This window comes from Delphinapterus leucas, chromosome 10, assembly GCF_059928025.1.
Source record: "Delphinapterus leucas isolate spDelLeu-1000000601 "Yukka" chromosome 10, BTC_Dleu_Yukka2, whole genome shotgun sequence".
Classification (NCBI taxonomy): Eukaryota; Metazoa; Chordata; class Mammalia; order Artiodactyla; family Monodontidae; genus Delphinapterus; species Delphinapterus leucas.
The window spans coordinates 19,715,720-19,743,376 of record NC_143138.1 but is presented as its reverse complement, the minus strand read 5'-3'; the positions used below and the strand labels follow the sequence as shown (position 1 = coordinate 19,743,376).

The 27,657-nt window shown below is 39.5% G+C and overlaps 2 protein-coding genes across 9 annotated transcripts; one reads left to right on the top strand and one right to left on the bottom strand.

Moving 5' to 3' along the window:
• Positions 1 to 25: 25 nt before the first annotated feature.
• On the top strand, positions 26 to 27,657 carry ARMH2 (armadillo like helical domain containing 2). 8 transcript variants are annotated; one of them, XM_089918424.1, is made up of 4 exons: positions 26 to 1,158; positions 8,830 to 23,689; positions 24,269 to 24,310; positions 24,654 to 24,732. In XM_089918424.1, the coding sequence occupies exons 1-2, from the start codon at positions 981 to 983 to the stop codon at positions 9,255 to 9,257; spliced, it is 606 nt and encodes a 201-aa protein (XP_089774550.1). In that variant the 5' UTR covers positions 26 to 980; the 3' UTR covers positions 9,258 to 23,689; positions 24,269 to 24,310; positions 24,654 to 24,732. The 8 variants fall into 8 exon arrangements, with proteins under 8 accessions (XP_089774550.1, XP_089774547.1, XP_089774546.1 ...); XM_089918421.1 differs by having other exon boundaries at positions 24,649 to 24,732; XM_089918420.1 differs by having other exon boundaries at positions 23,934 to 24,310; positions 24,649 to 24,732.
• Positions 12,491 to 23,197, bottom strand: GMNN (geminin DNA replication inhibitor). The gene is made up of 7 exons (XM_022562214.3): positions 23,067 to 23,197; positions 20,849 to 20,906; positions 17,827 to 17,904; positions 16,946 to 17,093; positions 14,525 to 14,607; positions 14,108 to 14,218; positions 12,491 to 12,904 (listed from the first exon to the last, which is right to left on the bottom strand). The coding sequence occupies exons 2-7, from the start codon at positions 20,897 to 20,899 to the stop codon at positions 12,743 to 12,745; spliced, it is 633 nt and encodes a 210-aa protein (XP_022417922.1). The 5' UTR covers positions 20,900 to 20,906; positions 23,067 to 23,197; the 3' UTR covers positions 12,491 to 12,742.

Sequence of the window (27,657 nt, the reverse complement as noted above, 5' to 3'; positions counted from 1 at the left end):
ACTTGAGTTTATTCTTGAAATTCCTTTATCCATACATGAGGATGATATTTCCTTCTCAGATTTGTTGTAATGCTAACTGGAGAAAAAAGAGCTGCATTTCATCACATCCCTTCGTCTGGAACGTATTCCTGTGCCACCTCATTTTGTCTAAGTTGCTATTGGTATTTTTATGTCTGTGGTAGGTTAGTTACGTTTCTCGGCCTTAGAGAAGTGGCCTTCTGTAGGAGGCTCCTATGCGTCCCAGCAGTGCCCTCCTCTCTTGTCACCCAAGCTGTATGCTCTGGGGCTTCCCCCTAAGAGGGCTGCGTGGGTCCTCCTTTTGTGGCAGGCTGACTATGTGGGCCGTCTGGTAGGCTTGGTTGGCCCCTAGTCGGGTGGGTTGCCAGGCCCTGCCTTGTACAGATGCTGCTGGCTGCTGTTTAGTGGGGCCTGGTCACGAGGTAGCTGGTGGTGGAATCCTTGGGGGCCCTGAGGCCAGTGCTGGCTCACTGGTGGGTGGAGTCAGGGTCCCGAAGAGTCTGGGGCTGTTGCCCACCCACGGGCAGGTGAAGCCGGGTGCTAGTGTTAGTGATGGACTGCTGGCAGGCAGAGCCAGGTCCTGGAGTCCGGCTGCAGGGCCCAGGGATCCCAGAGCTGCTTTCAGATCGTTGGGGAGCTGGGGATGGCGGTTCCTGACACAGTTGGGTGTGGGGTCCAGGGTGTCCAGGAGGCTGCGTTGGCCTGCTAGTGGGCAGGATCAGGGCCCAGCTGGTCCCTGGGTAGGGTCTGGCCTGTGGGATGGTGGTTTCCTCGCTTCTGGTGTCTGCCCCCTGGTGGGTGAAGCTGCTCTGGAGACGTAAGGCCGGCTTCCTGGAGGGAGGGGCCAGTGGCCGGCCACTGGTGGGTGGAGCTGGGTCTTGGCCCTCAGGTGGGCAGGGCCGTGTCTAGAGGTGTGTCCAGAGGCAGCTGTGGGCTCTAGTCTTCAGGCAGCCTGTCTGCTGATGGGCGGGGCTGTATCCCCGCCTCCCCCACCCCCTCCGCCAGGTCTTAATGATCCAAGATGTCGGCCGGCGGGAGTGTTCGTGCCGCTGACTGTTTTCTGCCGTCAGCGTCTGTGTCCCCAGGGTGAGCTGCAGCTGCCCCACCCCGCCTCTCCAGGAGACTCTCCAAGACCAGCAGGTAGGTGTGGCCCAGGCTCCTACCAATTAACTGCTTTTGCCCTGGTCCCAGTGCGCGTGAGATTTTGTGGGCGCCCTTTAAGAGTGAAGCCTCTATTTCCCCTGTCCTGTGGGGCTCCTGCAATAAAGCCCCAATGGCTCTGGGGCCTCGTCTTCCCAGTGCTGGAACCCCGGGCTGGGGAGCCTGACATGAGGCTCAAAGCTCGCACTCCTGTGGGAGAACGTCTACAATGTATTTATTCTCCAGCTTGTGGGTCAGCCGTCTGTAGGGGGAGGGGGTATGGAATTTGATTATATCACAGCCCTCCCCTCCTACCCATTTAGTTGTGGTTCCTTCTTTAGGTCTTTAGTTGCAGATCTTTTCTGGTAGGTTCCAGCCTTTTGCACTGATGGTTGTTCTGCAGACAGTTGTGATTTTGGTGTGGTTGTGAGAGGAGGTGAGCTCAGGGTCTTTCTGCTCCCACGTTTTGGCCTCTCTCAGTGCATGTGTTTTATCACCCAAAGGTCTTAACTTTGTCTTCCCAACGCCAGCCTGCATAAACAGTTTCTTTAGGAGAGGTACCTTGTAGAAATCTCGATAGACCTGTGCATGCCTTGCTAATGCCAAGGTACTGCTTCCATCACGGGTGGCTTTCCTTGCAGTAGTTACTGCAGGTGGCCATACATAGAGCCTGCGCCGTTTCCAAACTAAGCTTTCCTGTTCTACTTTGTGATGATGCCTTGCAATGCCACCGTGACTGCAGCTCTGCAAACCCCATGTCCCAGAGCTGCGTTTCAGAGTTGTGGTATATATGAGCAGAGACTGTAAGCCCCCTGAGGCTAAATGAGTCTTTATTTGTATATGTTCCCAACCCAAACCCCCACCAGCATCATCACAGAGAAGCCCCTGACATTCAGCTCTGAGAGTATTTACCAAGTGATTCATTAAATACCAGTGATTGCTTAGTTACTGAGTCAGCAGTAAAAACCATTTCCCCTTTATGGTTTGTTGCAGTACTGCTTAGCTGAATTACCTTACTTACTTTATAAAATTGTAAAGTAAAATTGTAAACCAAAGTCAGCAGAAAACACCAGCACTTCTCACTATATCAGGAAAACAAATTAGTCAAATAGAAAAATAAATATTTTTATCCCTGAAATTTTCCTGGGGACATTATCTCTTATAAAACAAATATGATGGATTTTGAGAAAGTTCTAAGTACACTTTTTGCAGGGAACAACAGTTGTTTGCTAAAAACTAGTTCTCTAACTTCTCATTTATTCAACAAGTATTTGTTGCATACTTAACTATAAATGAGGTATGCATATGCCAGGGACTGTTCTTGGCAATGGAGCTATAGCGGTGAGGAAACAAAAAAAAAATGAGAGGACATAAAAATCCCTACCTTTGCAGGGCTCCTATCCTGGAAAGAGGAGACAATAAGACAGAGAAAAGGAAGGAATTCCCTGGTGGTCCAGTGGTTAGGACTCCGCACTTCCACTGCTGGGGGCCTGGGAACTAAGATCCCACAAGCTGTGCAGCACGGCCAAAAAAAAAAGAGAAAAGTAATGTAATTGCCCAGTGTTGGTGTAGGAGATGTGATAGGGCAAAGATCACAAGTTTCAAAGAGAGTGTTCAGGGAAGGCCGAATAGAAAACTACATTTGAGGGCTCCCCTGGTGGCGCAGTGGTTGAGAGTCCGCCTGCCGATGCAGGGGACACGGGTTCGTGCCCCGGTCCGGGAAGATCCCACATGCCGCAGTGTGGCTGGGCCCGTGAGCCATGGCCGCTGAGCCTGCGCGTCCGGAGCCTGTGCTCCACAACGGGAGAGGCCACAACAGTGAGAGGCCCGGGTACCGGAAAAAAAAAAAAAAAAAAGAAAGAAAACTACATTTGAGGATGGCCTGAGGAACTGATGGGATGAGTCAGTCATGTGGATATGTGGATATCCCTGGGAAGAACATTCCAGGCAGAAGCAACAATAACCACAAAGACCTTAGAAAGGGACCATGCTTGATGTTTTAGATTTTCTAGTAGCCACTAGAAAAGAAGTAACAAGAACAGGGAAAGCTAATTCTAATAATATGTTCTATTTAACCTAATATATCCAAAATCTTTCAACTTGTAATCAATATAAAAATTATTAATAAGATATTTTACATTCTTTTTCTCATACGAAGTCTGTGAAATACAGTATATATTTTACACTTACAGCACATCTCAATTCAGACTAGTCACATTTCAGGTACTCCATAGCTACATGTAGCTAGTGGGTACCACATTGGATAATGCAGGTCTATGTTTCCCCAGTTGTCCCAGTAATATTCTTTATAGCATACACACACATACACATGCTCACACACGTGCATGTACACACATAGATCCAGGTTCCAGCCATGCGTTACATGTTTAATTTAGTTGTCATGCCTCTTCAGGTTCTTTATTAAATTTTTTTATTGATTTACAATGTGTTAGTTTCTGAATCGCAGCAAAGTGATTCATATATATATATTCTTTTAAAAATTCCTTTCCATTATGGTTTATTACAAGATATTGAGTATAGTTCCCTGTGCTGTATAGTAGAACCGTGTTGTTTATCTATCTGATTTATAATAGTTTTTATCTGCTAATCCCAAACTCCTAATTTATCCCTCCCCCCACTTTCCCTTTTGATAACCATAAGTTTGTTTTCCATGTCTGTGAGCCTGCTTCTGTTTTGTAAATAAGTTCATTTGTATCATATTTTAGGGAAGGGTAAGCTGTGACAAAGCGAGAGAGTGGCATGGACATATATACACTACCAAACGTAAAATAGATAGCTAGTGGGAAGCAGCCGCATAGCACAGGGAGATCAGCTCGGTGCTTTGTGACCACCTAGAGGGGTGGGATAGGGAGGGTGGGAGGAAGGGAGACCCAAGAGGGAAGAGATATGGGGACATATGTATATGTATAACTGATTCACCTTGTTATAAAGCAGAAACTAACACACCATTGTAAAGCAATTATACTCCAATAAAGAAGTAAAAAAAGTAGATTCCACATATAAGTGCTATCATATGATGTTTTTCTTCCTCTGTCTGGCTTACTTTACTTAGTATGATAATGTCTTTGTCCATCCATGTTGCTGCAAATGGCATTATTTCATTCTTTTTTATGTCTGAGTAATATTCCATTGTATATATGCACCACATCTTCTTTATCCATTCATCTGTAGATGGACATTTAGGTTGCCTTCATGTCTTGGCTATTATAAATAGTGCTGCTATAAATATTGGGGTGCATGTATATTTTCAAATTAGAGTTTTCTCCAGATATATGCCCAGGAGTGGGGTTGCTGGGTCATATGGTAACTCTCCTCTTCAGGTTCTTTTACTCTAGAACAGTAATGGGCCCCTCTTTGTTTTAAACTTCCACACCTTACTATATTTGAAGTGTACAAGCAAGTACATTTTGTAGAATGTCCCAAATTTGGACAGGGTGTCCAAATACCTACTTTGAAAGTAGAGCCAAAAGGATTTGTTGATAAATTGGAAATGAGATGTGAAACAGACAGAAGCCAACAATGAATCCAAAAATTTCAATCTGAGCAACTGGAAGGAAGGAATGCCGTCTTCCAAGATAGGGAAACTGAGAAGCAGGAGATTTAAAGAAGACCAGGGGGCTTCCCTGGTGGTGCAGTGGTTGGGAATCCTCCTGCCAGTGCAGGGGACGTGGGTTCAGGCCTGGTCCAGGAGGATCCTGCATGCCACGGAGCAGCTGGGTCTGTATGCCACAGCTGCTGAACCTGCACTGTAGAGCCCGCGGGCCACAACTGCTGAGCCTACATGCCATAGCTGCTGAGGCCCGTATGCTCTAGCCTGTGCTCCGCAACAAAGACAAGACACTGCAGTGAGAAACCCATGCGCCGCAATGAAGAGTAGCCCCCGCTCACCTCAACTAGGGAAAGCCCGCGCACAGCAATGAAGACCCAACGCAGCCAGAACTAAATAAATTAATTAAATTAAAAATTTAAATTAAACTATAAAATAATAAGACCAGGAATTTTGCTTCAGGCATGTTAAGTTGGGGAAGCCTCTTAGACATCCAAATGGAGATACCAAGTGGGTGATTGAAGGTAATTGTGTTTGGAGTTCAGGTGAGAAATCCAGTTAAAAATATAAAATTGGGAGTCTTCAGCATGTGAATGGTATTTAAAGCCATGAGACTGGTTTGTTTCCTCCAGGAAATATAGATAGAAAACAAGAGATACAGGAACTGAGCCTTGGGGCACTCCAATATTTAGAGGACATAAAGAAGAGGGGGAAGCAGCAAAGGAAAAGAAGAGTGACCAGTAGGGAATTAAAAGACTATGACATCTTAGAAGCCAAGTGAAAAAAGTGTTTCAAGGAGAAACGAGTGACAAATGCTGAGGACTGAGAATTGGATTCAGCAGAATGAAGGTCATCAGTGACCCTGACGAGCAATTTCAATAGAGTCATGGTGGGGTTAAAATCCAACTTGGAGTACATCCAAGAGAGGATAAAAGAATATTTCAGGGACTTCCCTGGTGGCCCAGTGGTTGCACCTTCCAATGCAGGGGATGCGGGTTCGATCCCTGGTCGGGGAACTAGGATCCCACATGCCATGGGGCTACTAAGCCCGTGCGCTGCACCTACTAAGCCTGCACTCTCTGGAGCCTGCACGCCACAATTAGAGAGCCCTCACGCCGCAACTAGAGAGGAGCCCACGTGTTGCAACGAAGAGCCCACACTAGCACTGAAAGATCCTGCATGCCACAACTAAGACCCGATCCAGCCAAAAATAAATAAATATTAAAAAAAAAGAATGTTTCGTATGGCAACTCTTTGAAGAGTTTTTGTATAAAGGGGAGCAGAATATTGCACATTGTGTGACTGTGCAATAACCAGGAGGAGGGGCTGTATGAAGTCAAGAGAGTTGTTTTGTTTTTTTAATGAGAAAAAGTACAGCATGTTTGTTGATGCAAAGAACCCAGTTGAGATTGAAAAATTAATAAGGCAAGAGAAGAATAGTGAGCAGTCTCCCTGAATGGAGTGAGAAGGATTGGCTGAAATCTGCATAAATGGAGGGGGCATCGGTATAACAGGAGGAAAGCCAGAGGATATGGGCACAGACGCAGATCGGTGGGTAGATGTGATGGGGAGAGCTATGGAAGTTCTTTTTTGATTGCTTCTATTTTCTCAGCAAAATAAGATCAATCTAGGAAATCTATGATGTAGAGAAAAACTCTATGTAACAAATAAGCAAAATAGGCATAATACTACGAAAGATCAATGGAAAGTTCAGTACAGGTTGGAACAGTCAAAGCAGAATGGGCAAGTTCCCAGTAGGCGTCACCTAAGCAAAGGCGCAAAGACAGGAATGAGCTGAGTGTGTGTTAGGGGAAGCCAGTTTAGTTTAAGCTGAGATTCTGTGCACCAGAGAAGTGAAAGTAAGCTTGGTTTAGTTCAAACTGTAGAAGGCCTTCAATGCTAGGCTGAAGAAAGAATCTAGGCATACATGGCTTCCCCCGGATTTGTGTATTCCATTCTATGGTGTTGCTAAGCAATGCATTCCAGAGTTCTTGACTGTTCACTTCTGTTACTGCCAGTGGTGTGACTTAAGCACCCTTGGCCTTTTTACACAATGGCAAAGACCCGGGCTTACTATGCACAATTTTGGATTCAGGTTTATCGATATTTTGTGGGGCTGTATCGCCGCCTCAAGAAATGCTGGAGTGTCGTTAAGGGCTTTTTCACTAAAAAGGAGGAAGAACACATCCCTCCAGCTGAGAGTATTTTTCACAAAGAAAAAATTGCGGTGCTTGGCCGTACGGTGAAGGATAAATCTCTAGCCCTTGAACAGAGAGCTCAAGCTGCCTATAGAATTGGACTGTTGGCCTTTACAGGTACTGATTTAACCAGCTGTGCTGACAGAGGTGTTCCACAGTCTTTCTGCCTGTTCTAACACTGTGAGTGATTCTCACAGCACTCGTCTTAACATTCCAATAACGTTTCCTTTGCCTAAATTATTAGTTTTTTGTCTTTGCACCGCCAAAGATATTACTAATTACTTTCTCCTCAAGGATCTCATGTTTTCAAAAGAATGTGTCCATCAAATAAATTACTAATAAGGTACTTTCCTGTTTTTAATTTAAAAAGTATATATATATATATATACATACACACACTGAAATTGCCTATCAAACTTTTCAGTATCATGAAAAAATTGAATCTATACTGAATTGATATAATTTCAACCCTTTTACAGGATAAAACGACTCGGTATTTTATTTTTTATCTTGCAAAAATGCATTACACAGACAGTAGTTCAGAAAAATCATGAAGAACTTAAGGCTTTTAAAATACCTACTAGGAAAGCCAATAGGTGCATTAGTGAAAAGCAACTATTAATGTATACTTGGCTAGAGAATTAATTGGTAAACCATTTAAACACACACTGCTCTGATTGTCCAGTCCAAACTTGCTTCACTTTTTTTTCTAATAAATTTCATGTAAAAAAATTTTATAGACAATCCTCAACAACACATCGCCTTATTAGAAGCTCTTGTTGGTAGCTGTTAGTGTCCTTGGTAGATCGATTATTTTTTAAATGGGAAAATGAATTACTTCAATGTAGTTTAATAGACTACTTTCACAGAATGGTGTCCATGAGAGAAAACATTTACTGTTTTCAAGGACCAAGGGGTCCTAGGTACCAGAATGATTGAGAGCCACTGGCATAGGACCACAGAGAAGACAAAGTCAGGAGAACACCCAGGTGAGGGCGGTGTAAATGGCACCCTCCACTTGAGGCATGCTCAGTTCCCTGTAGAGCTGTGGTCACCATTTGGGGTAAGAGTTAGCTAATTATAAAGGGATCAGAATCCTTTAACTTGATGTTACTTAGCCTTGGTTGTACTGGTGGGAAACAATGGAAAGGGCTTATGCCCAGGCTTTGGCTAAAGCTTTACACTGCACAGAATATCCTTGGGACCATGGGACTGTGGTAGTGCAGATAAGAGGAATCCAAACCAGGTCAAAATTCCAGTGGCTAGAATCCAGCCAACTGTGCCAGCTTCTCCTCACCATCTAACTTGTCTTCATCAGTGCCTTCTTATCTAGGACCTGCTTGGAGTTTGAGATTTAAACTAGGATGATCTGGGGTTCAGGTATATGATGGACGTAGACTCAAGCACCAGGTTGGTCTCAGATCTGCAAAAGATTTGGGCTGAGAAACGTGTAAGGAGAACAGGACAGTGATGGACAACTCATGAAAAACCTCTCCCTTACCATTTAGACCCTGGCTTTGCCGCTCGGCCTTTTGGTTTTTCCTTTGTTTGCTCTAATGCTCTGGTACTTTTTCAAGTACTGAAGACAGAGACTCGGGAATGAGACCATGAGGGAGATTTGCTAGGTGAACACAGCCAGGCTTTATTCATCTTGCAATACTGACTCATAGGCGCCTGACTGAAGGAAACAGGGAGGAGCTTTGGGCAGGCAGTGCTCTTCATATAACTCCACGCTGATCAACACACACGTTCTCATGTTCACAGCAGCACACGGGGTGGGGGAGAACTCAAAATATCCGAAGTATCACATCCATAGCGACGAGAATATGAACACAGGAGCACTCAAATGTCACTAGCTACTAGATACACCAAATACTTCTGGAAATGCAAATGCTTGTTTTACAGGAGGACCAACTGCTGGAAATTTTGCCGCTGAGTACATGAAAGAAGTAGCTCACTTGTTGCAAAATTACGAGATGGAACCAAAAATAAAGATCCAGCTGCTCCAGAGTGTTGCATCTTGGTGTTACTTAAACCCTGTCAACCAGAGAAGAGCCAAACATTTGCAGTTTATTCCTATTCTCGTTGATCTTTTTGATAACAGACTTGAGCCTACCACGAAAAGTGACATAAACAGCAACCTCCTGCTTAAATTTTGGACTTGCTATGTTCTCTCTGTCATGACATGCAATAACCTGTCTTGTACGCAGGAGCTCAGAGACTACAGTTCTCTAAAATATCACTTGCAAATGTTGGCCAGTGAGAATTGGTCTGGATGGCCCGAGAATTTTGCAGAGGAGCTGTATTTCCTCATTGGTTTTCACAGGAGTTAATTTCTCTAAATCCAGTTACCTGATGCAGCTGTCTGCACCATTGTATCACCCTGGAAAACTGAAATAAATAACAATATCCGATCACATTATTCTTCAGCGTTTTCTTTTATAGTTGAAAAATTCTATATACATTTTCATAGTTACTGCAATAACCAAACTTATGAAAAGCGCCACTGTTTAAACTGTTTAAACTAACCTCATAAAAATTAAGTTCATAAAATGAGAATTCACTGGAAGATGCATTCCCTATATAACTGTTAGGAGCAATGGTGTGTTTGGGGGGCTATTAGATGACATTAAGCTAAGGCACCCAGAAATGCAAAATCCAGACCCAACTCACAGCCACACCCTACAGTGGACACTGTCGTCCCACCCATATGTATCCTTTCAGCCCTATTTCAGCGACGGCCTTCCGGTTGCCACATCTTTGGCTGAGGTTGCGTTCTGGCTACCAGACCATGATCTTTCTGCACATCAGGCTGACCAGTTTGGGGGAGTTTACACTGAATAGGAGCAGTGCTTACCTCCACTGGCACAACTCTGGATAGAGATGAGTACCATGTGTTCAGACACCTAAAGACAGCCTAAAGCTAGGCTCTTGGATTTTTACTCTATTTTGCCTGTTAAGAGAATATGTAAAAGAAAGCTTGCACCTGACTTTTGTACTGCCCAGCCTCATCAAAAGCTTTGTTACAAAAAATGTTTACGGAGAAGTGCTTACAGGATGTGTACCTGTTTGTGTCTCTAACTACATTAACATTTGCCTCTAGCTTAAGTCGGAGCCATCATAGATTGAACTGCGTACTTTTCCTATTTCACAGACTTGCCTTGACTAAGCTTACTTTAGCGTTACGCTTCTACCTTTCGCTGAGGGGCCTGTAAAAAAAAGTAGTGTAGGTCCGTGATCCTTGCTTGTATCTATTACAGGAATGTTGTTAGGGATGTTAATCACATCACGTGGATTCATGAGGCTCTTGGGGGGCAACTTTCTCAAAACTTAAACCAGGAAAAGCCGTGTTCTACTGAGCAACTGTTATCTTTTCATCCTTTGTGGATTTTGTGAATTGTGTTAACGCAGAGTTTCTGAAACTAGAATTCAGTTTATAGTGGGAGAATAAGGGTCGGAAATCGTAAGTCCCCTTTAGAAACTGGGTCACGGCCACAAATTCCTTTTTTCAAGTGATTTTTAAATTGAATTTGAATTTTTCCTCAGAGTAATTCATGAACGTAGTTTGAAGAGTCAAATATTGCCAGGCCTCTGATGAGAAACAGAGGTTCAGATTTGGGCCTTGAGGCATTTTTATGCTAAGCTATGATTTTAAAATCGCTCTCCAAAATTTTAACAAATGGTTACTATTTTCCTTTGCTGTCCCTTGTAAGCTCATCTCTCTCCAACATTTGGATTTTCTTAGAAGCAAATCCACGATAAGAATTTGAGCACAAGGGCTTTATTTGCTAATCTTCATGTGGACATACGCTTTCATTTCTCTTAGGTAAATACCTAGAACGGCCGGATCATACAGAATGTGTATGTTTAACTTTTAAGAAATTACCGAACAGCTCGATAGCATCTGTGGCATTTAACATTGCCACCAGCACTACCGGAGAGTCCCAGTTGCTTCACGTCCTTAACACTCGGTATGGTCAAGTTTTGTTTTTCAAACTGCAGCCATTCTGATGGGCACATAACAGTATCTCACTGTAGGTTTAATTTGCACTTCCCTAAGGACTGTGTTGCCATCTTTTCACGTACTTATTTGCTATCTGTACATATGCTTTGCAAGTGTCCAAATATTTCCTCTATTTAAAAAATAAGGTTGTCTACTTAATGAGTAGTAAGTTCTTTATAGATAGAAATCCTTTGTTGGGTATATTTTGCAAGTATTTTCTCCCAGTCTGTGGCTTGTCTTTCCATTCTCTTAAAAGTCTTTCAAAAAGAAGTTTTTGATTTTTATTTATGCAGTCTGATTTATGGTATAATTCGTGATTTTTGTGTGCTTTTTGAGAAACCTTTACCAAATCCAAGGTCACTAAAGTTTTCTCCAATATTTTCTTCTAGAAGATTAATAATTTTGGCTCTGACATTAAATTTTAAAACCCTCTTCAATTCCTTCCTCTTTTGCTCCCTGCCACCAAATCCTGGCTATCCATTTTTGACATTTTCCAGAAATACTTTTTATTTGCCAAGTCATCCTATTCTACTTAGCTCTCCTCTTTCTTTGGGCTAATGGCCCAAATCTAAAACATAAACAGCTGTACTATTACAGTAACCACTGACCTCACATGGCTCTTTAAATATAAATTAAAATTTAAAAAATTAAAATGTTAGTTCCTCATTCATACTAGCCACATTTTGTGCTCAAAAGCCATACATGGATACCTGGTTATTATACTGGACAATTCAGTTCCAGCATCCCAGAAAACTTTATTGGACAGCATTGCTATAGATTAATAATATTTATTTAAGCACTTAGATCAGGCACTCTAGTAAAGATTTTAATTCTCACAAAAACAGAGGTGGACTTAATATCAGAGATAAGAAAATTAAAGTTCTATAAGAATAACTTGCCTAAAGTAATCCTTTAAAGCTTGACATTGCTCTTTATTGCCAATTTATACAAAGCTTCTTGTATGCTTTCCACAGATCTTAATCCCAATGCTGTATACTTTGCAAACAATTTCCCTTTATTTTGTCCTTTTCTTCCTTCAGAACAGTACATATGAGAAATCCTTAATTTCACCCTACCCTTACTTCATATTCCTTCAATATACATACTTTGTCTATACCAGTATGTGAAATGTGCAGATAGAAAGTTTCAGAACCCTTAGCTATTCATGCATCTCTTCACCTGCTCCCCACTTTGCTTCTCTAGAGGACTACCAACACCACCCCAACATTTTAAGCTTCCAAGAAGAGTATGATCATACCAGCCTTTACTTGGCTACTCAGATTCACTTGGGGAGCCTTTGACTCCAGATGCTCACACTCCTACTGGGTTAGATTACCTGGGCATGGGGTCTAGAAATCAACATTCCCTCCAGTGAGCTTGAGGTGCAACCAGGTTTACGAGGTAAAACCTCAGCTATCTCAGTATAAAAAGGGAGAATTCATTTTCCCCTTGTTTCCTCCAAGCTAGTTAGCAGATTAGAAAGGAAACAAAACAAAAGCACAGAAATAGACAAATTTTCTACCCAGATTCCTTATACTTCATTCTTCAAGATATACACAAAGCTCAACAGAATGAAGTTTATTTATCATATACACAAGTCATGTCTGACAACTGAGAAAATGCTATTTACACAAAACAACACCGTAGATTAAAAATACATAGTATTTGTATTTTAATACAATAATAGGGCCCCAGGATACAAACAAGGAAGTCTGAGTCCAAGTTTTCATTATAAAGTTATTTGCTCTGCTACAAAGAACTATAGTGGAGGTGAACGTTGGCAGTATATTTCTCATGAGTCACTATTACTGAATTTCACACACACGGTTTTGCATCTGTAGAGGAAGAGACAACTTCTTCAGCACATGTACCAATTTCTGAGTCTTCTACTTCAGAATCCTCACCAGTTTCCTCTTCAGAATCAAATTCCTGACTATCCGGTGATTCAAAGTTATCCAGAGGTTCTTGATTCAGTCTCTTGTAAAGAATAAACCAATAATTTATTGTAAAAACTTCACAATCCAAGCCCATTATCAGTATGCTGATATAACTGACCCTCAATGTTATAATGAGGGTTCATTTCATAATGTCTCTACATTAAATTCACTTACATGCAGTCAAGTGTTTGTTAGATCAAAGTGCTAACCGTATTAGATCATATTTCTGCAAAGTCACAGTGTTTAAAAATTTGCTCTTTTTTTTTTTTTTAAGTACTCACATGCTTTCAGAATACAATTTAAATCAGTACTTCTCCAACTATCTACAGTAAAGGACCAGGTTTCCTAATTTCCCATCTGCTTGGACCAATACTTCCATGGCAGTTAAGAGAGCTACTACAGTACTTCCAAATGAAAACTTCAGACGTGAGTTCTGTCATGGCACTAAAATGTACGGCAGAAATTCAGTACAAGAGAAGTTTTGATATGAAAAATGTCCTCCCCAACAGCAAGATAATTTTTTGCTGACATGAATAAGTTTAAGACCTATTTTTTAAGACTGGTAAAGTAACAGTCATCAGGCTAATTCTTATAAACACATTAGCTACTTCCAAATTTAAACAAAAAAAGTCAGATAAGACGACCGAAGTTATTTCGTACACCAATTACCAGTTTTATAAATGACAGTAATATCTCACTGGCATTATAGTTAAATTAAAAACTGTCTGGAGATATATATATATCTGATTCACTTTGCTGTACACCTGAAACTAACGCAACGCTCTAAATCAACTATACTCCAATAAAAATTTTTTAAAAAAACAACCTGTCTGAAAATGACAACTGTGAAATATAATTTTCCATGTTTTTCAGATATAAGTATTCCTTTCTATATCGTTACAAGAAAATAGGTGTTCTTTTGCTTCATAATAATAGCATCTAACAATTATTGAGCTCTCACTATGTACAGGCAATTCTCAATTTTCTACCTATTCTCTACTTGTTATTCTCATAGCAAGCCTATAAAGGTAGGCACTATTACTCCCATTTTATAAATGAGGAAAATGGAGCCCTGACAGGATAAATAACCTGCTTGACTCAAACTTAATGGTGCTAGGTAGGGGGCTAGGACTCAAACCCGGGAAATCTCTTTCTAGAGCCCAAACACTTTCTGATCACACTACTGCCTCAACTTTATAGAAAAATAGATGCCTCTGAATCAGGTGAATGTTAAAATACCTACCTCTATTATCTCTGCCATATACTGTACATGTTCTGCTACTTCTGCCAATTCCTTATTCTCCTTCTTCAGGCGGGCAATTTCATTGTCCTTTTGTTCAATTTCTTTATGAAGCTATGTGACATAAATCAAAAAGTTCAGTTTTTCATAGATTTGCTACGCTATAAACCAAATTATATGCCTCCAAGTATATAGCTGACACACATTTAGCACAAAGTTCCTACCAAAGGTGCTGTCTTTGGCTCTCAACACAATAGGCTTCTTTTTGTATAATAGTTCTGGTAACAGAGTTGCCTAATTAAATTTTTATTAAGACAACATTAAAGCTAGTTTATATTGCTCTAATAAAATATCCTGAGCAGCAGAAAGAAAATAATCCTGGAATGTTTAAAAATTCCACAAATTATATTCAGTACATACTTTCTCATTTTCCTTAAGTGCTTCATAGAGAGCCTTCCTCCGTTTTTCCGCCACTTCTTTCCAATATTGAGAGGATGGATTTTCTAAAATAAATTGTTTTACATGTAACTTTGAAAATCATTACTGCTGTATACTGCTGTAAAAGCCCAATAACTAAAAAAAAAAACCAATAACTTTTTTGTCTATTTTTTAAAAGTTTACAATATCATTCAGTACTTAGTAATACCCATTTTTTTAAAGATTAATGTTAGAAAGCCAAGTCCGTTTTTTTCTCTTATTTTTCCCAACATTTTGAAGATTTCAATCCCTTCAAAGGAATTGAAACACAAGTACAATACACATATAACTTTAACCTAGATTGTTAAAGGTGTTTGCAACATTTGCTTTGTGTGTTCATATTTTTTAATTTAACATTCACATTTGTGAAAAGTCCAGATCAGTTATTTTTACACTGTCCTTAAATTTGGATTTGTCCATTTCCATGATTAAATTCAAGCTACACAAGTTGGCAGGAACACTGTGTAAGAATGTTGTATCCTTCTCAGTGTATCACCAAAGAAGCACATACTAATTGGTCACAATACTGGAGATGTTAAATTTGATCACTTGATTAAGATGATTTCTCCCTTGTAAAGATACTTTTTTCCTTTAGTAACAAATAAATGATCTATGGAGTAAAGTTTTTGAGTCTGTGGTATTAATATCCAGTTCCCTAACAACCTTTCACCCAATTTTCCTCCACTGATGTTTCTTGTTCCTTCTACATTTAGTAGTTGGCATTATTCTGTAAAAGAACTTTCCCTACCGCAATTCAAAAGAAAATTACCAGTATGGATTCATGTATTCTTTTTTAATTCAATGTATTATAATCCATTCTTGTCATTATTCATATTGATGCTCAAATTTTCCCAAATTTAGCCAGGGGGGAATCCCTTCAAGCAGACTCCTTGTCCTTATAACCGGCACCCATCAGGTTTTGAGTACTTCCGTATTTTCTAACACAAGAGATTCCAAGCTCACTCTGTAGTTTCCCTGCCCCAGTGCTGGAAGCAGCCATTTCTCCAGGGAGCTTTAGTGGAGAATAGTGTTTACAAACCAAGAACTCAATGTGATGGTGCTTCTTCTTATTCGGGTGTCATTTGTTTCTGGGCTCTTTCATTGGCAGTTAGGAAAGGTTCTTTTTAAAAAATCATCAGTTTATACCAACACTCCCAATTCCAGTTCCACAACAGAGTTCTTCCTTTCCTTCCCCTTTATATACTGTATCTCCCTTAACCATACCATGGACCCAACAATATCAACATATTACTCATTTGCTCAATCCTAAAATATACACAAATTTTTACCCAAACTGCTACTACACCAATACCACTGCCAACAAAAATTAAATTCAAGATTTCTTTATAGTTCTTTTAATCCTCACAGTATAGCCCTCTGAGGGTCTACAGTCAGAGTTCTGTGTTCAAGTTGCATGGATTAATGTTTTTCATCTATGTGGTATGTTAGCAATATAATGTATAGTTGAATTGTTTATTTCCATAATTAACTTTAGTGGTTTTTTCCCCACCAATCTTCATTAATTTTAGCCAAATCAGATATGAGTGTCACAAATCCTGTTGTTTATGCTACATTATTATTAGAGCTTCTTTATTTGTATGCAGTCAACCTTTCTATTGGGTTGGCCAAAAAGTTCATTCGGGTTTTAACATCTTACAGAAAAACCTGAACGAACTTTTTGGCCCACCCAATAAATGAAATCCAATAAATGAAATCCCACTGTCTACTTATTTTTCCCCTCACTGTCCTCAGGGGACTCAAAATGAGCCCAAATGTCACTATAACCTTGAGTAAGACAATTGACTTCTCTAGGCTCAATCTTTTTCCTCAGTAATAATGACCCATGATTAGGACAGAAGTAATCACCTTCCATAATACTTATAAAACATCATTAACTTCCTCTTCTGATTTCCACTGCCATTAAAAACTAGTATTTATTAGAGCCACATGCTTCTCATTCATCTTCACTCCCCTTATTATTCCTATTGTTCCCTTATTTCATTCTCCTGGTATCTTTTCTTCAAATTCATTATCTCTATACATTTTTCTTCTGAAAAGACTATTTCCAAGTCTTATAAGTCCAATATCAGAGCCGCCATATTAATCACTTTCCTTTTCTTTAATATTTCATACATATATGGATTTACCAAACAGTAGGACCTGTCCAAATGTACAGTTTTATATATTTACACGTTAAAAAATCTTAAATTATCAAAAACATAAAAGTAAAATATCTAATAAATTAAGAAGCTGTGGGAAGAGTTCATAACAGTACAACAAATAATATTTACCCTTATTATAATTAAAAAATTTAAGATAAAAGCCATATATATACACACACACACTTTTTTTTTTTTTCCATACCTGTAATCATAAGATCAAATGCTTCTTGGGTGACGCCTCCAAGATTTTTATTTTCACTGTGTTCTGGGTCAGTAACAACTCCAGAGCTGGAAGTCTTAGATATTAACTGGTCGTTCCAATGTTTCCGTTTGGACAAGCTTTTAACCAACTATAATGAAAATATATACATCAGTCATCTTATTTAATGAACAAGAAAGCTAAGCAATTTAGTCTCTTATGAATTAAAACTAAAGCACTCAGATATGGGGATATATGTATAGCTGATTCACTTTGTTATAAAGCAGAAACTAACACACCATTGTAAAGCAATTATACTCCAATAAAGATTTTTAAAAAACCGAAAGCACTCGTATCTCTATCTTTCTGATATCTCTGGCCCTTTTAAGAAATTACACAATTCAAAACTCTACCAAAATGTATAGTTATATTTTAGGAATTTTATTTACATCAACTATTTTGAATTAGACTTGAGCCTAAGGCCTAGCTGAATTTATTTTTATTATTTAAATGATTCAGTACCATGGAAAGGCACTATTTTCAAAAGTCTAGAAACCCTCATCCATGATTTCATCATTTACATACAGGGGTAAATGATTGAATCTAACATTTTATTCTTAAAAAAAAAATCAAACATTATGCCTATAGGTTAACTCATAACTTATTACATTATCCCAGTTCTACTACAGGTATTCATACCACTTTTGAACTTCCTAAATTGAAAAATTAAAACAAAAACCACTTTTGTGGGGAATATACAATGTTATCCTTAAATTATTTCCAAATTTCAATGATTTAGGTATTTCTGACGAAGGAACTCTTTGAAATGTTTTTAATGTAAAGGTAGCATCATCTGTACCCCATTCTAGCTCAATAATACACACCTCATTTTCTCTTCCGACTAGAGATCCAGCCGTAGAAGGCTGAATCATCTTCAGAGTTCTTCTTGGAACAGGACTGCTCTGAAAGTCAAGATAATGAATTATCTGGTTACTAAGTTCCTATATGGAGTGTTAACATCTCAATGCTACCGTAATTTACAAAAGAAAAAAAAATGCTAAGGACACTAATGTTTGATCTGCTGTATACTTTTATAATGCTACATATGATTTGATCAACTAGCAAGCTTATTATTTCCCTAAAATTATAATAAAGTTTGAAGAAATTCTAAGAATAAATCACATTACCCAAATTTGACACAAACAAGTAGCTCTTCTTCCATTTCAACGGACATTCTTGCTATAGTCATGTTTGTTTAGTTAAAACAAAAGTAAAACATTAAGTTCTAGTACTCCAAACCATGTATGATGAAATTCCAATAAAACAGGAATATTTGTATTCCCTCTTAAAAAGATCTTCTACACAGAAACTAGAAATTTACCAAACATCATAACATTTAATGCTACCCACAAAAGAGGTAAATTGGAGGAAAAGGTTAATTATTTACACTGCAAAGTACTTTCCCCTAATCAAAAGGATTCATCTCATGCTTCCTTTAAATTGCAAATAGTCCCTAACACATTTATATGAATCCACCAAAAGAATATCACTTTAAAGAATATTACACATGTAAGAAGACCCGCTTCCCCCCTTCAACCTTTACCTGACTGCAGAAACAGTTTTGCTTCAAGCCCATTCATCAGCAGAGAAAATGTCAGTGCTTGAGGCATACAAACACTCTAAAATGCACAAGCTATTGTTTTTGGAAAAAAAATGGTTTCCTTGTAATATGTAAATACCTTCCTGTATATTTCCTGATCTAAAAGGTCTCTCTATTTTTGCAAAAAATCATTAGTTATACTGCCACCACGGGATAGCAAACAATGGTGAACACTCAAACAAGGTCAGCAAGAACACGACACCGAAGCAGCGTGAGAAAGTTACTGATTCCACACTGTGCTTCACAGGACTAGAGTTCACCTTTCCCACGGTAAAGTTTCTACTGCTGATTATTATCTCACCATTTAACTGAAGAACAAATGCTGGCTACTGTGGGAACAAATATTACACCAACATTTCAGATATAATTTAGATTACAGATTAGTCAACATTGTCCAGACAAACAGAAGAAAATACAACTTTGGAACCTTAATAATAGGAGGTGTTAATTTATTTAAATGCTTGCTACTCATAAAGGCCAAAGAAGCCAGCTAAATGACCACTTCCAAGATTTTAACTTTCACAACTGTAAGCTTTATAGCATCCAGCCGTCCAAATGCAATATTGCTGTTATCGTTTTATTCACATGGATCATGTGTTAGAATAATAAGCTCTTTACAGCCAGAAAGGTTCTTATATATTGAGTCGTAATCTTTTTAGAAAACAATTTGAGATTCTATGAACCCCCTCAAAAAAAAACAAAAGAGCATACTCACACAGAATTTTGTGTATAATTGGCAAGGAATCCATGAACTCCTAAAATGTACTTTTACAGACCTAGTTTCAGTCCAACTCCCTCATTTTACAGATGAGTAAACTGAGGCTGAGATGCTAAATAACTCACCCAACATCACAGTTTTGGAGGCAGAACCAGAACCAAACAGAACCCAGATCCTTTTATATCCCAGATAGTTGTACTATAGATAGTAAATATTAGACTCCTCTTTAACTGTTAGAATCTGCTGAAATTACATAAATTATTTGTCTGGGATTTGATTCAGTGGAGGAAAGAGGGAGTGAATGGAGATGGAGATGAAACAAGACTGGCCATATACTGATAATTGTTGAAAATGGGGGAAGTAAAATGAGATTATACTATTGACTCTATTTTTGAATATTTAAAAATTTTCATAATAAAAAGTTTAAAAACACACACACAAAGCACAGTGGGAAGATGCCATCACCCTTTATGAAAGCTGATGGAATAAAATTCACAAATTATCAATGCAAATTATTCACGAAAAATAATGTAAGGAAGATACTAAGGCAAGGTAAACAAAGCAACCTATCAAAAAGCACCTGCTATCACTTACAAAAAGGCTTTTATTTATACTATTGAATTTAAATCTGGAAACTGGTACACTTTCTTAACAATGTAGTCTCATTCCCAGGAATCCTGAGAATACATATAGTCTAAGTTGTGTGGCAGGACCCCCTAGCTAAGTTGAAAATTCATTTAGAACGTGAAGAGTGAAGCCAGTCAAAATTACAAACTCAAAATTAAGCTCTGTCTTTATTGTTATAAGAATAAACATTTGGAACATGATTTCCAGTGACAGTATAATACAGGGATTCAAAAAGTGTGGCAAAATGAGCAAGTTGGATGGTAATAAGCATATACCTTGGAAATATACGCAATATAATGCAAACTGTCTCTGTGGTCAAAGACACTAATCTGAAGATACACAAAAAGGATTTTAATAAAATCATTTCATGAAATGTAGTAAAAGTAGAAACAAAGCATTTCTTATATATAGAAAATCCTAAGGAATCTACTAAAAACTATTAGAATAAACAAGTTTAGCAAGGTTGCAAGATACAAGATCAAGGTACAAAAATCAATAGTACTTCTATACCGTAGCAATGAGCACCCCAAAATTTAATTAAGGAAATGATTCCAGCTACAATAGCATTAAAAAGAATAAAATACTTAGGAAAAAATTTAACAAAAAAGTGAAAAACTCAAAAAACTTTGTTGAAACTTTTTTCTTTCAACAAAACATTGTTGAAAGAATGTAAAGAAGACCTAAATAAATGGAAAGACATCCCATGTATGTGGATCAGAAAACTTAATATTCAATGATAATTAATTTTTAAACAGTTCTCTATTGTTACTTGCCCTCAGACTAAAAACTGATTAATTCAACGTTCACAGAAATTATATTCAGGTTAAATTTGACTAAATTATGTCAAAAAACATCTAACTACATGCTTTCTATAACAAATTAAAGTGACTGCATCACATACCTTTACATTCTCTTGGATTCCTTCTTGTTTCTGCTTCACACTGTGATTCATTGTACACCTGGTGAAGAACAGAAGACCAGTATTCAAAAACAGAATATGGTCTGCATCAGAAAGTGAAACCTAGTTTTTTGTTGGTGTTGAAAGTACAATCATAAAAATAAAAATTAAAAAATCATAGCAATAAAAAATGATGGAACTATCTTTTCTCACTGTACCCAAACTCAGCCCTGTCAATGACAAGTGACTAAAGCTAATGACACTTAATATCTCTATACACACACATACAATTAATTCTGGCTGGAAAAGTATTGTTACAAAAGGGAAAATTTGTATTCTAAACAAACTTACAAAACATGACAGTGTCCTGGATTAAATACAGGGCTGAAAAACGGACTTCCCTGGTAGCAGTGGTTAAGAATCCGCCTGCCAATGCAGGGGACACAAATTTGAGCCCTGGTCTGGGAAGATCCCACATGCCACGTAGCAACTAAGCCCATGTGCCACAACTACTGGGCCTGCGCTCTACAGCCCGCGAGCCACAACTACTGAGCCCACGTGCCGTAACTACTGAAGCCCACACGCCTAGGGCCCATACTCCGCAACAAGAGAAGCTACTATAATGAGAAGCACATGCACCACAGTGAAGAGTGGCCTCCGCTCCCCTCAACGAGAAAGCCCCCCTGCACAGCAACGAAGACCCAACACAGCCAAAAATAAATAATTAAAAAAAAAAGATCTGAAAAACAGTCACCAGGAAAAGCAAAACACAGATACTTGGGTGTGCCCAAGTCAAGAGCAGCATCCTAACTCTACTGTTTCAAAGGCAGATTTAAGCTATAATAAACTTGGCTCTGGTAACCAGCAATAACTTAACAGTGATTTAATATCCAATCAAATAAGATTATGCATTTACATTTGTAGGGAATGTGTAACCACCATCATGAACTGAGACACTGGTGGAAGCAAAGAAAAGGGAGCAAGAGACAAAGGGCTATGTAACGCTGTTAACCACACCACTGGGCCAGACTCACTCCAAACCCAGCTTTGAACTCCCCAGCCATGTCTCTCCCTCAAACAGATCTCCCTGATTTCTGTGGCATGCCTTTCTTTACCCAGTGCAGTGGCTTTTAAACTTTGACTATGACCCATCCCATGTGAATACACTTTACACTGTGCCCTAGCACACACAAACGCAAACGAAAATGTTTAGGAAAGAAAATCTAATTGTGTGACGCACCCTATTTTCTATTCTAGTTAATATTAAGCAAATGCTGGTCGAGCTGAGCCAAGGCAATGATTTTCAAACTGCAGGTTGCAGCCTGGGATTCCAAAATCACTCTGTGGTTGTTTAGAAAAATGTAACTAAACAGACGAGAAAACGTCAGAGTGCAGGGCATATGAGAAATAAATACTGCTTAGCGAAGGTTCTAATTTAGTTGGAGGGTTGCATCCTAAATTGCGATGTAAAAAATGTTCTTTAGTACATGTCCAGATTTAAAAAGTTGAAAGCCACGGATCAGGTCTAATCCTTCACTTGTTCATCACACTCCCGCCAGAAACCTCGCGTCCTTACTTTTTATTCTCTAGTTCTTTTAAACAACTAGATTGAAAACTCTGGCATAGGACTGGGTCCAAGGAAATCCTGATAAACTGGTGAAAACAAGTGTCACCAAGTTCAAAAAAATTTTTTTAATGGGGACGCAGAATTCAGGGACCTTGTCCCATGAGCCCAGTTTGCAGACCCCCTTGGATCACCGCCAGTTAATTACTGGTCAAGAGGGTGGATGTTCCGCCTCATCCCGACAGCCAGGCACGCCCAGGCTGAGGCCCTCACACCAAGCAGCTGCACACAAACGGCCCCGCGACCCCGCCAGCTCGTCCTACGGACAGAGACCCAGAAACCAAAACCTGGGCAGAAGATCCGGTGCCGCGCGCCAGGGCCCTCCAACCGCTGAGCGCGCCACAGGGACTGCGCCCGCCAGCCAATAGAGAGCGCGGACGGGACAGCGCGCCAAAACAGATCCAACCAATGGGGCAGCCCCGAGCCTCACCTCCCTCCCCGTCCCGGCTCCTGTGACCGTTCAACAGCCCCTTCACTTAGACCTCGGCAGCGGCCCGGCAGCTGTCACACGAGTACCCGGCTTCCGGCCGGTGGGAGCCCAAAGCGGCTAGTCTAGCAGACCCGCGGACCCACTCCGGTCACCTCTCTCACACTTACTGGATGGAAGCGGTCAATCCTCGTAGCGAACTCACGTAGTTGTGGCTCCGGCGCCTCGCGTGAGGTCCACAGGCAATACGCGTTCGTCCCCGCAGCCGCAGGAATGCTAGCGCGCGCGACTGTAAGACTGGAACTCCGCCCTTCGGCCCTAGACGGCCACGTGATCGCCTGACACGAGACGGAGGGCGGGGCCATCCGAATCCGGCGAATCGCCTCTCGGCTCCGCCCGCTTCGGCTCGGCCCCTTCCTGCGCCTGCGTGGTGGGCGTAGCGTGTGTTTGGGCTGGAATATCCTGGGGCTTCTCCTACCTAATTCTTTAGTGTCCTCGGATCCTGCCCTTTGACCAGTGCTCGGAACTTCCCTTCAGAGTAGAATCCTCTTTTTTTTTTTTTGACTTTTACAAGCGGGGAAAAGACCTGCGCCCACTAGTTGTAAACACTGGGAGAACAAAATATTGTAAAAGTAGTACAGCTTATTTTTCTGTAAAACCCTCGTTCCGCGGACTCCTAATTGTATTAAGACCTTTTATATTTTGGTTTTTTGTATTTTGACTACATTGTGGTGCGGTAGTAGTGCCGGAAGGCCTAATCCTGCAATGAATCCTGCTATTCACTGAGCACCTAGTACGTACTAAGTACTCTTCTGGGCGCCGGGAAAACAACTGCCATTGCAATCTGAAGGAGCAGGAAAGCCTTAATAATAATTACGTCTAGCTTTTTTTTTTTTTCTTTAAGGCGTTTTACAAATTTCTCAACTTTCTCTGTGGGCGTAGTACATTTCGGTTTACTGGAGTCTTGTTAAATCTGTTTACACCTACCATAGCTATTATAATACAAGTCTGTTTTCCCATTTCTTAACTTTTCTTAGGATTATCATTCTCAGAAGGGAGGAAATATTTATCTAACTACGCACAGCACCGCCTTTAGGAAATGCTTTCTCAGCTGTATACGCTGCAGACACTGCGTGCCCACCTCCTGCCAGCCGCCCCACCCGTATTTCTTTTTGACGGAGCTCAAAATCTAGCTTTCTTTGGGGTGAAATGTAACATTTAATATAAATTCTAAATAAAGGAAACAACCCACTGATTTGAAAACTGTCAGTAAACGACCGAGTTTCTGAGTAAGAATTTTGATGACCTTGTAATTTGACTTTGAAACACCAGCCAGTCAAAATTAAATCTGACTTCTAATTTCTTCATTCAGCCACATGATAAAAAGGCATCACTGATGAAAAGAGCCCAAATAGTAAGTATATATTTTAAAATATATAAAAAGTTATATTCAGGCAGTCTGTACTAAGTATTGTATAAAGCAAAGTACCTAATGTTATTTCTTAACAGAGCTAAGAAGCTGGGAAAGAAAAATGGCTTCTGTATGAAAATGGTAACCAAAACAGAGGGGTAGAATTTAGAGGTTATCATAGTTGAAAATCTAGAGGCAATAAAAGAATTGATTTTTTAAACGTCTTTTGAAGCACACCTCCCCAGATGTTATCTGTAGTTGCTAATAGTATTGGTTACTTTTGGAATGGTGTGGAGAGACATTAACTTTATACATTTTAGTGTTGTTTGACTTTTTTTAAGTTCAGCATACCAAAGGAGATGATGCCTCCCTTAGGAAAAATTGTGAAGCCCCCAGAGTCTGCAACAACCATGTCACCAGCTTAGGTAAGATCCCTTATGCTTTGCCTGCTAAATGATCAACTAGTTGATGTGACAAATTAATTCAGATATCTACCTATGCTATTCATTTGGGTGGATACCAGCCACATGATGGCTGTTGAGCACTTGAAATATGTCTAGTTTTCATTGAAATGTACTATAATGTACAATACACACCAAATTTCAAAGATTTAGTGTGAAAAGAAGGTAGAATGTAAAATGTTTCCATAATTTTTTGTATTGATTACATGTTGAAATAATACTTTGGATATATTGGGTTGAATACAAATATTGTTAAAATTAAGTTCACTTTTAATATTTTTAATATGGATACCAGAAAAAATTGTAATTACAGATGTGATTCACATTTGTGTCTCACATTTTATTTCCATGGCACCTGGCTGCTCTAAACTATCATAATGTACATTATCCCATTGAATCTTCTCAGTAACCATGTAGGGCAAATGTTTTCTACTCCCTTTTTTATAAGAATGAGAGGCTAAGTCACAAGTCCAAGATCTTACACAACTAGGCAGTGGTAGGCTGAGACTTCAGATCTTCTGACTCAAAGTCCACATGTGGAAAGAGGGATGTTCTAAAAATATTCCTCTCTCAAGAGACAGAGTTTCCTCAAACCCTCGAAGTACTGGGGAATGTCTCCAAAACATATGCTTTTTGTTTGTTTGTTTTTTGGCTGTGTTGCTTGTGACTTGTGGGATCTTAGTTCCCCCACCAGGGATCTAATTCGAGTCCTGGGCAGTGAAAGTGCGGAGTCCTAATCACTGGACCTCCAGGGAATTCACCGTATCATTTCCTATTGCTTTTGAAGAACAATTTATAAGGAAACAATTTTGCAGGTATCTGGAAAAAAGTGATAAGTAGTTAATCATTTAATCAGTATTTTTCTCTAAGCATCCAAATATAGTGTCTTATCTTTAGTAAGAAACGATGGGTATTGATAGGGTTACGTTTATGCAGTGATATTAACTCATATATAATCCTTTAATTTATTGCAGTCTTCCACTATACAAGTTTTGAAAAATTATGGGTATTTTTATGTAATCTTTCTATTAGCCACTTGTAGCTTAGCACAGACTCCGTTGCTGGGCATTGTAGGGCTGTGTCTTCTTATCTTGCCCAAGAGCATTTATCAGTTTGTGAAAGAGAAAGGAAGAAAGAAACACAATACTGTATGATAATAGAAAAATAAAGCTAAATCATTTAGCATGGTGTAAAGAATAATGATAAAATGTTAATGAAAAGCAATAGAACCTTTTAAAATTTTGTTATTACTTATTAAGGCTAAACTAAATTCCCAGGGTTTTCAGCCAGAGTGCAGAAATTGCCTGACTTTTACATGATAATCTCTATCCTTCTGAAAACGGCCAAGGGGAACAAATAATAATTTGTTACATTCTGATTCAGAAAGCTCATGTAAGATGATTTGTAGAACATCCATTTTACCCAATTCCCCAGCTCTGAATTGTATTCAAATAGTTTAACTTAGGTTTTAGGTTACCTGTGACATGTGCAAGGTTAAAAAAAAAGAGAGAGAGTAGGAAAAAATGTTAAAATTCAATGTATCAGAATTAAGGTTTTTATTGTTAAGACAACATTTTAATAATAGGTAATATGAGACACATAGTAATTTTAAAGATGACTAATCAGCTATAAAAGATAGTTAACAGGTGATTACAAAGCACCAAGGAAATGAAAAATAAAACACACAATGAGTGCAGTCCATGATGAACATAAACCTTTTACTTAAAGCCATTATAATTTCTCTTCTCGTTGTACATTTCATTCTCTCTTTAAAAGGGTGGTGTCAGAACAGTGAGTATTGATCCTGAGATGTCCATTATTTACAGAAGACATATTTCGGTCTACTAGTTGTCATTTGTATAAAGTAACTGCTGAATTTTTTTTTTGCGGTACGCGGGCCTCTCACTGTTGTGGCCTTTCCTGTTGCGGAGCACAGGCTCCGGACGCGCAGGCTCAGCGGCCATGGCTCACGGGCCCAGCCACACCGCGGCATGTGGGATCTTCCCGGACCGGGGCACGAACCCGTGTCCCCTGCATCGGCAGGCGGACTCTCAACCACTGCGCCACCAGGGAAGCCCCAACTGTTGAATTTTTATGATGGCCTGTCAGTGTTCTTTTTTTCAAAACAAGTGCATTCCAGGCAGAAATTTTCTTCTTAATCTCTCTTTCATTTCATGTTTATTTATATTTTATTCCTTAAACCCAGACCATTTCTGAAAGGATTTGAACATGGAGAAATATTTCACAAAATCCATAGCAGTAATTTTACAAAAGTTAGTTGGTAAATTTGTATGATGAAAATGAATTGTTGGCTACATAAGGAAGGATTCTCCAGAGAAACAGAACCAATAGGGTATATTTTATATATATATATAAATAAGGAATTGGCTCACATGATTATGGAAGCTGGCAAGTCTAAAATCTGCAGATCCAATGTCCATTTTGAGTCCAAAGACCTGTAGCTGCTGTAGAACCAGGGACCAGTTCAAAGGATCCCAGGCAGGAAAGTGTGCTCTTGAAGGGGGAAAGGGAGGTAGTGAGGTTTTCATTTGATTGAGTGAGGCCCACCCACATTATGGAGGCCAATCGGCTTTACTCAGTTTACTGATTTAAATGTTTATCTCATTCAAAAACACCCTCACAACTTATATATACTACCAAATGTAAAATAGGTAGCTAGTGGGAAGCAGCCGCATAGCACAGGGAGATCAGCTCGGTGCTTTGTGACCACCTAGAGGGGTGGGATAGGGAGGGTGGGAGGGAGACTCAAGAGGGAGGAGATATGGGGATATATGTATATGTATAGCTGATTCACTTTGCTATAAAGCAGAAACTAACACACCATTGTAAAGCAATTATACTCCAATAAAGATGTTAAAAAAAAAAACA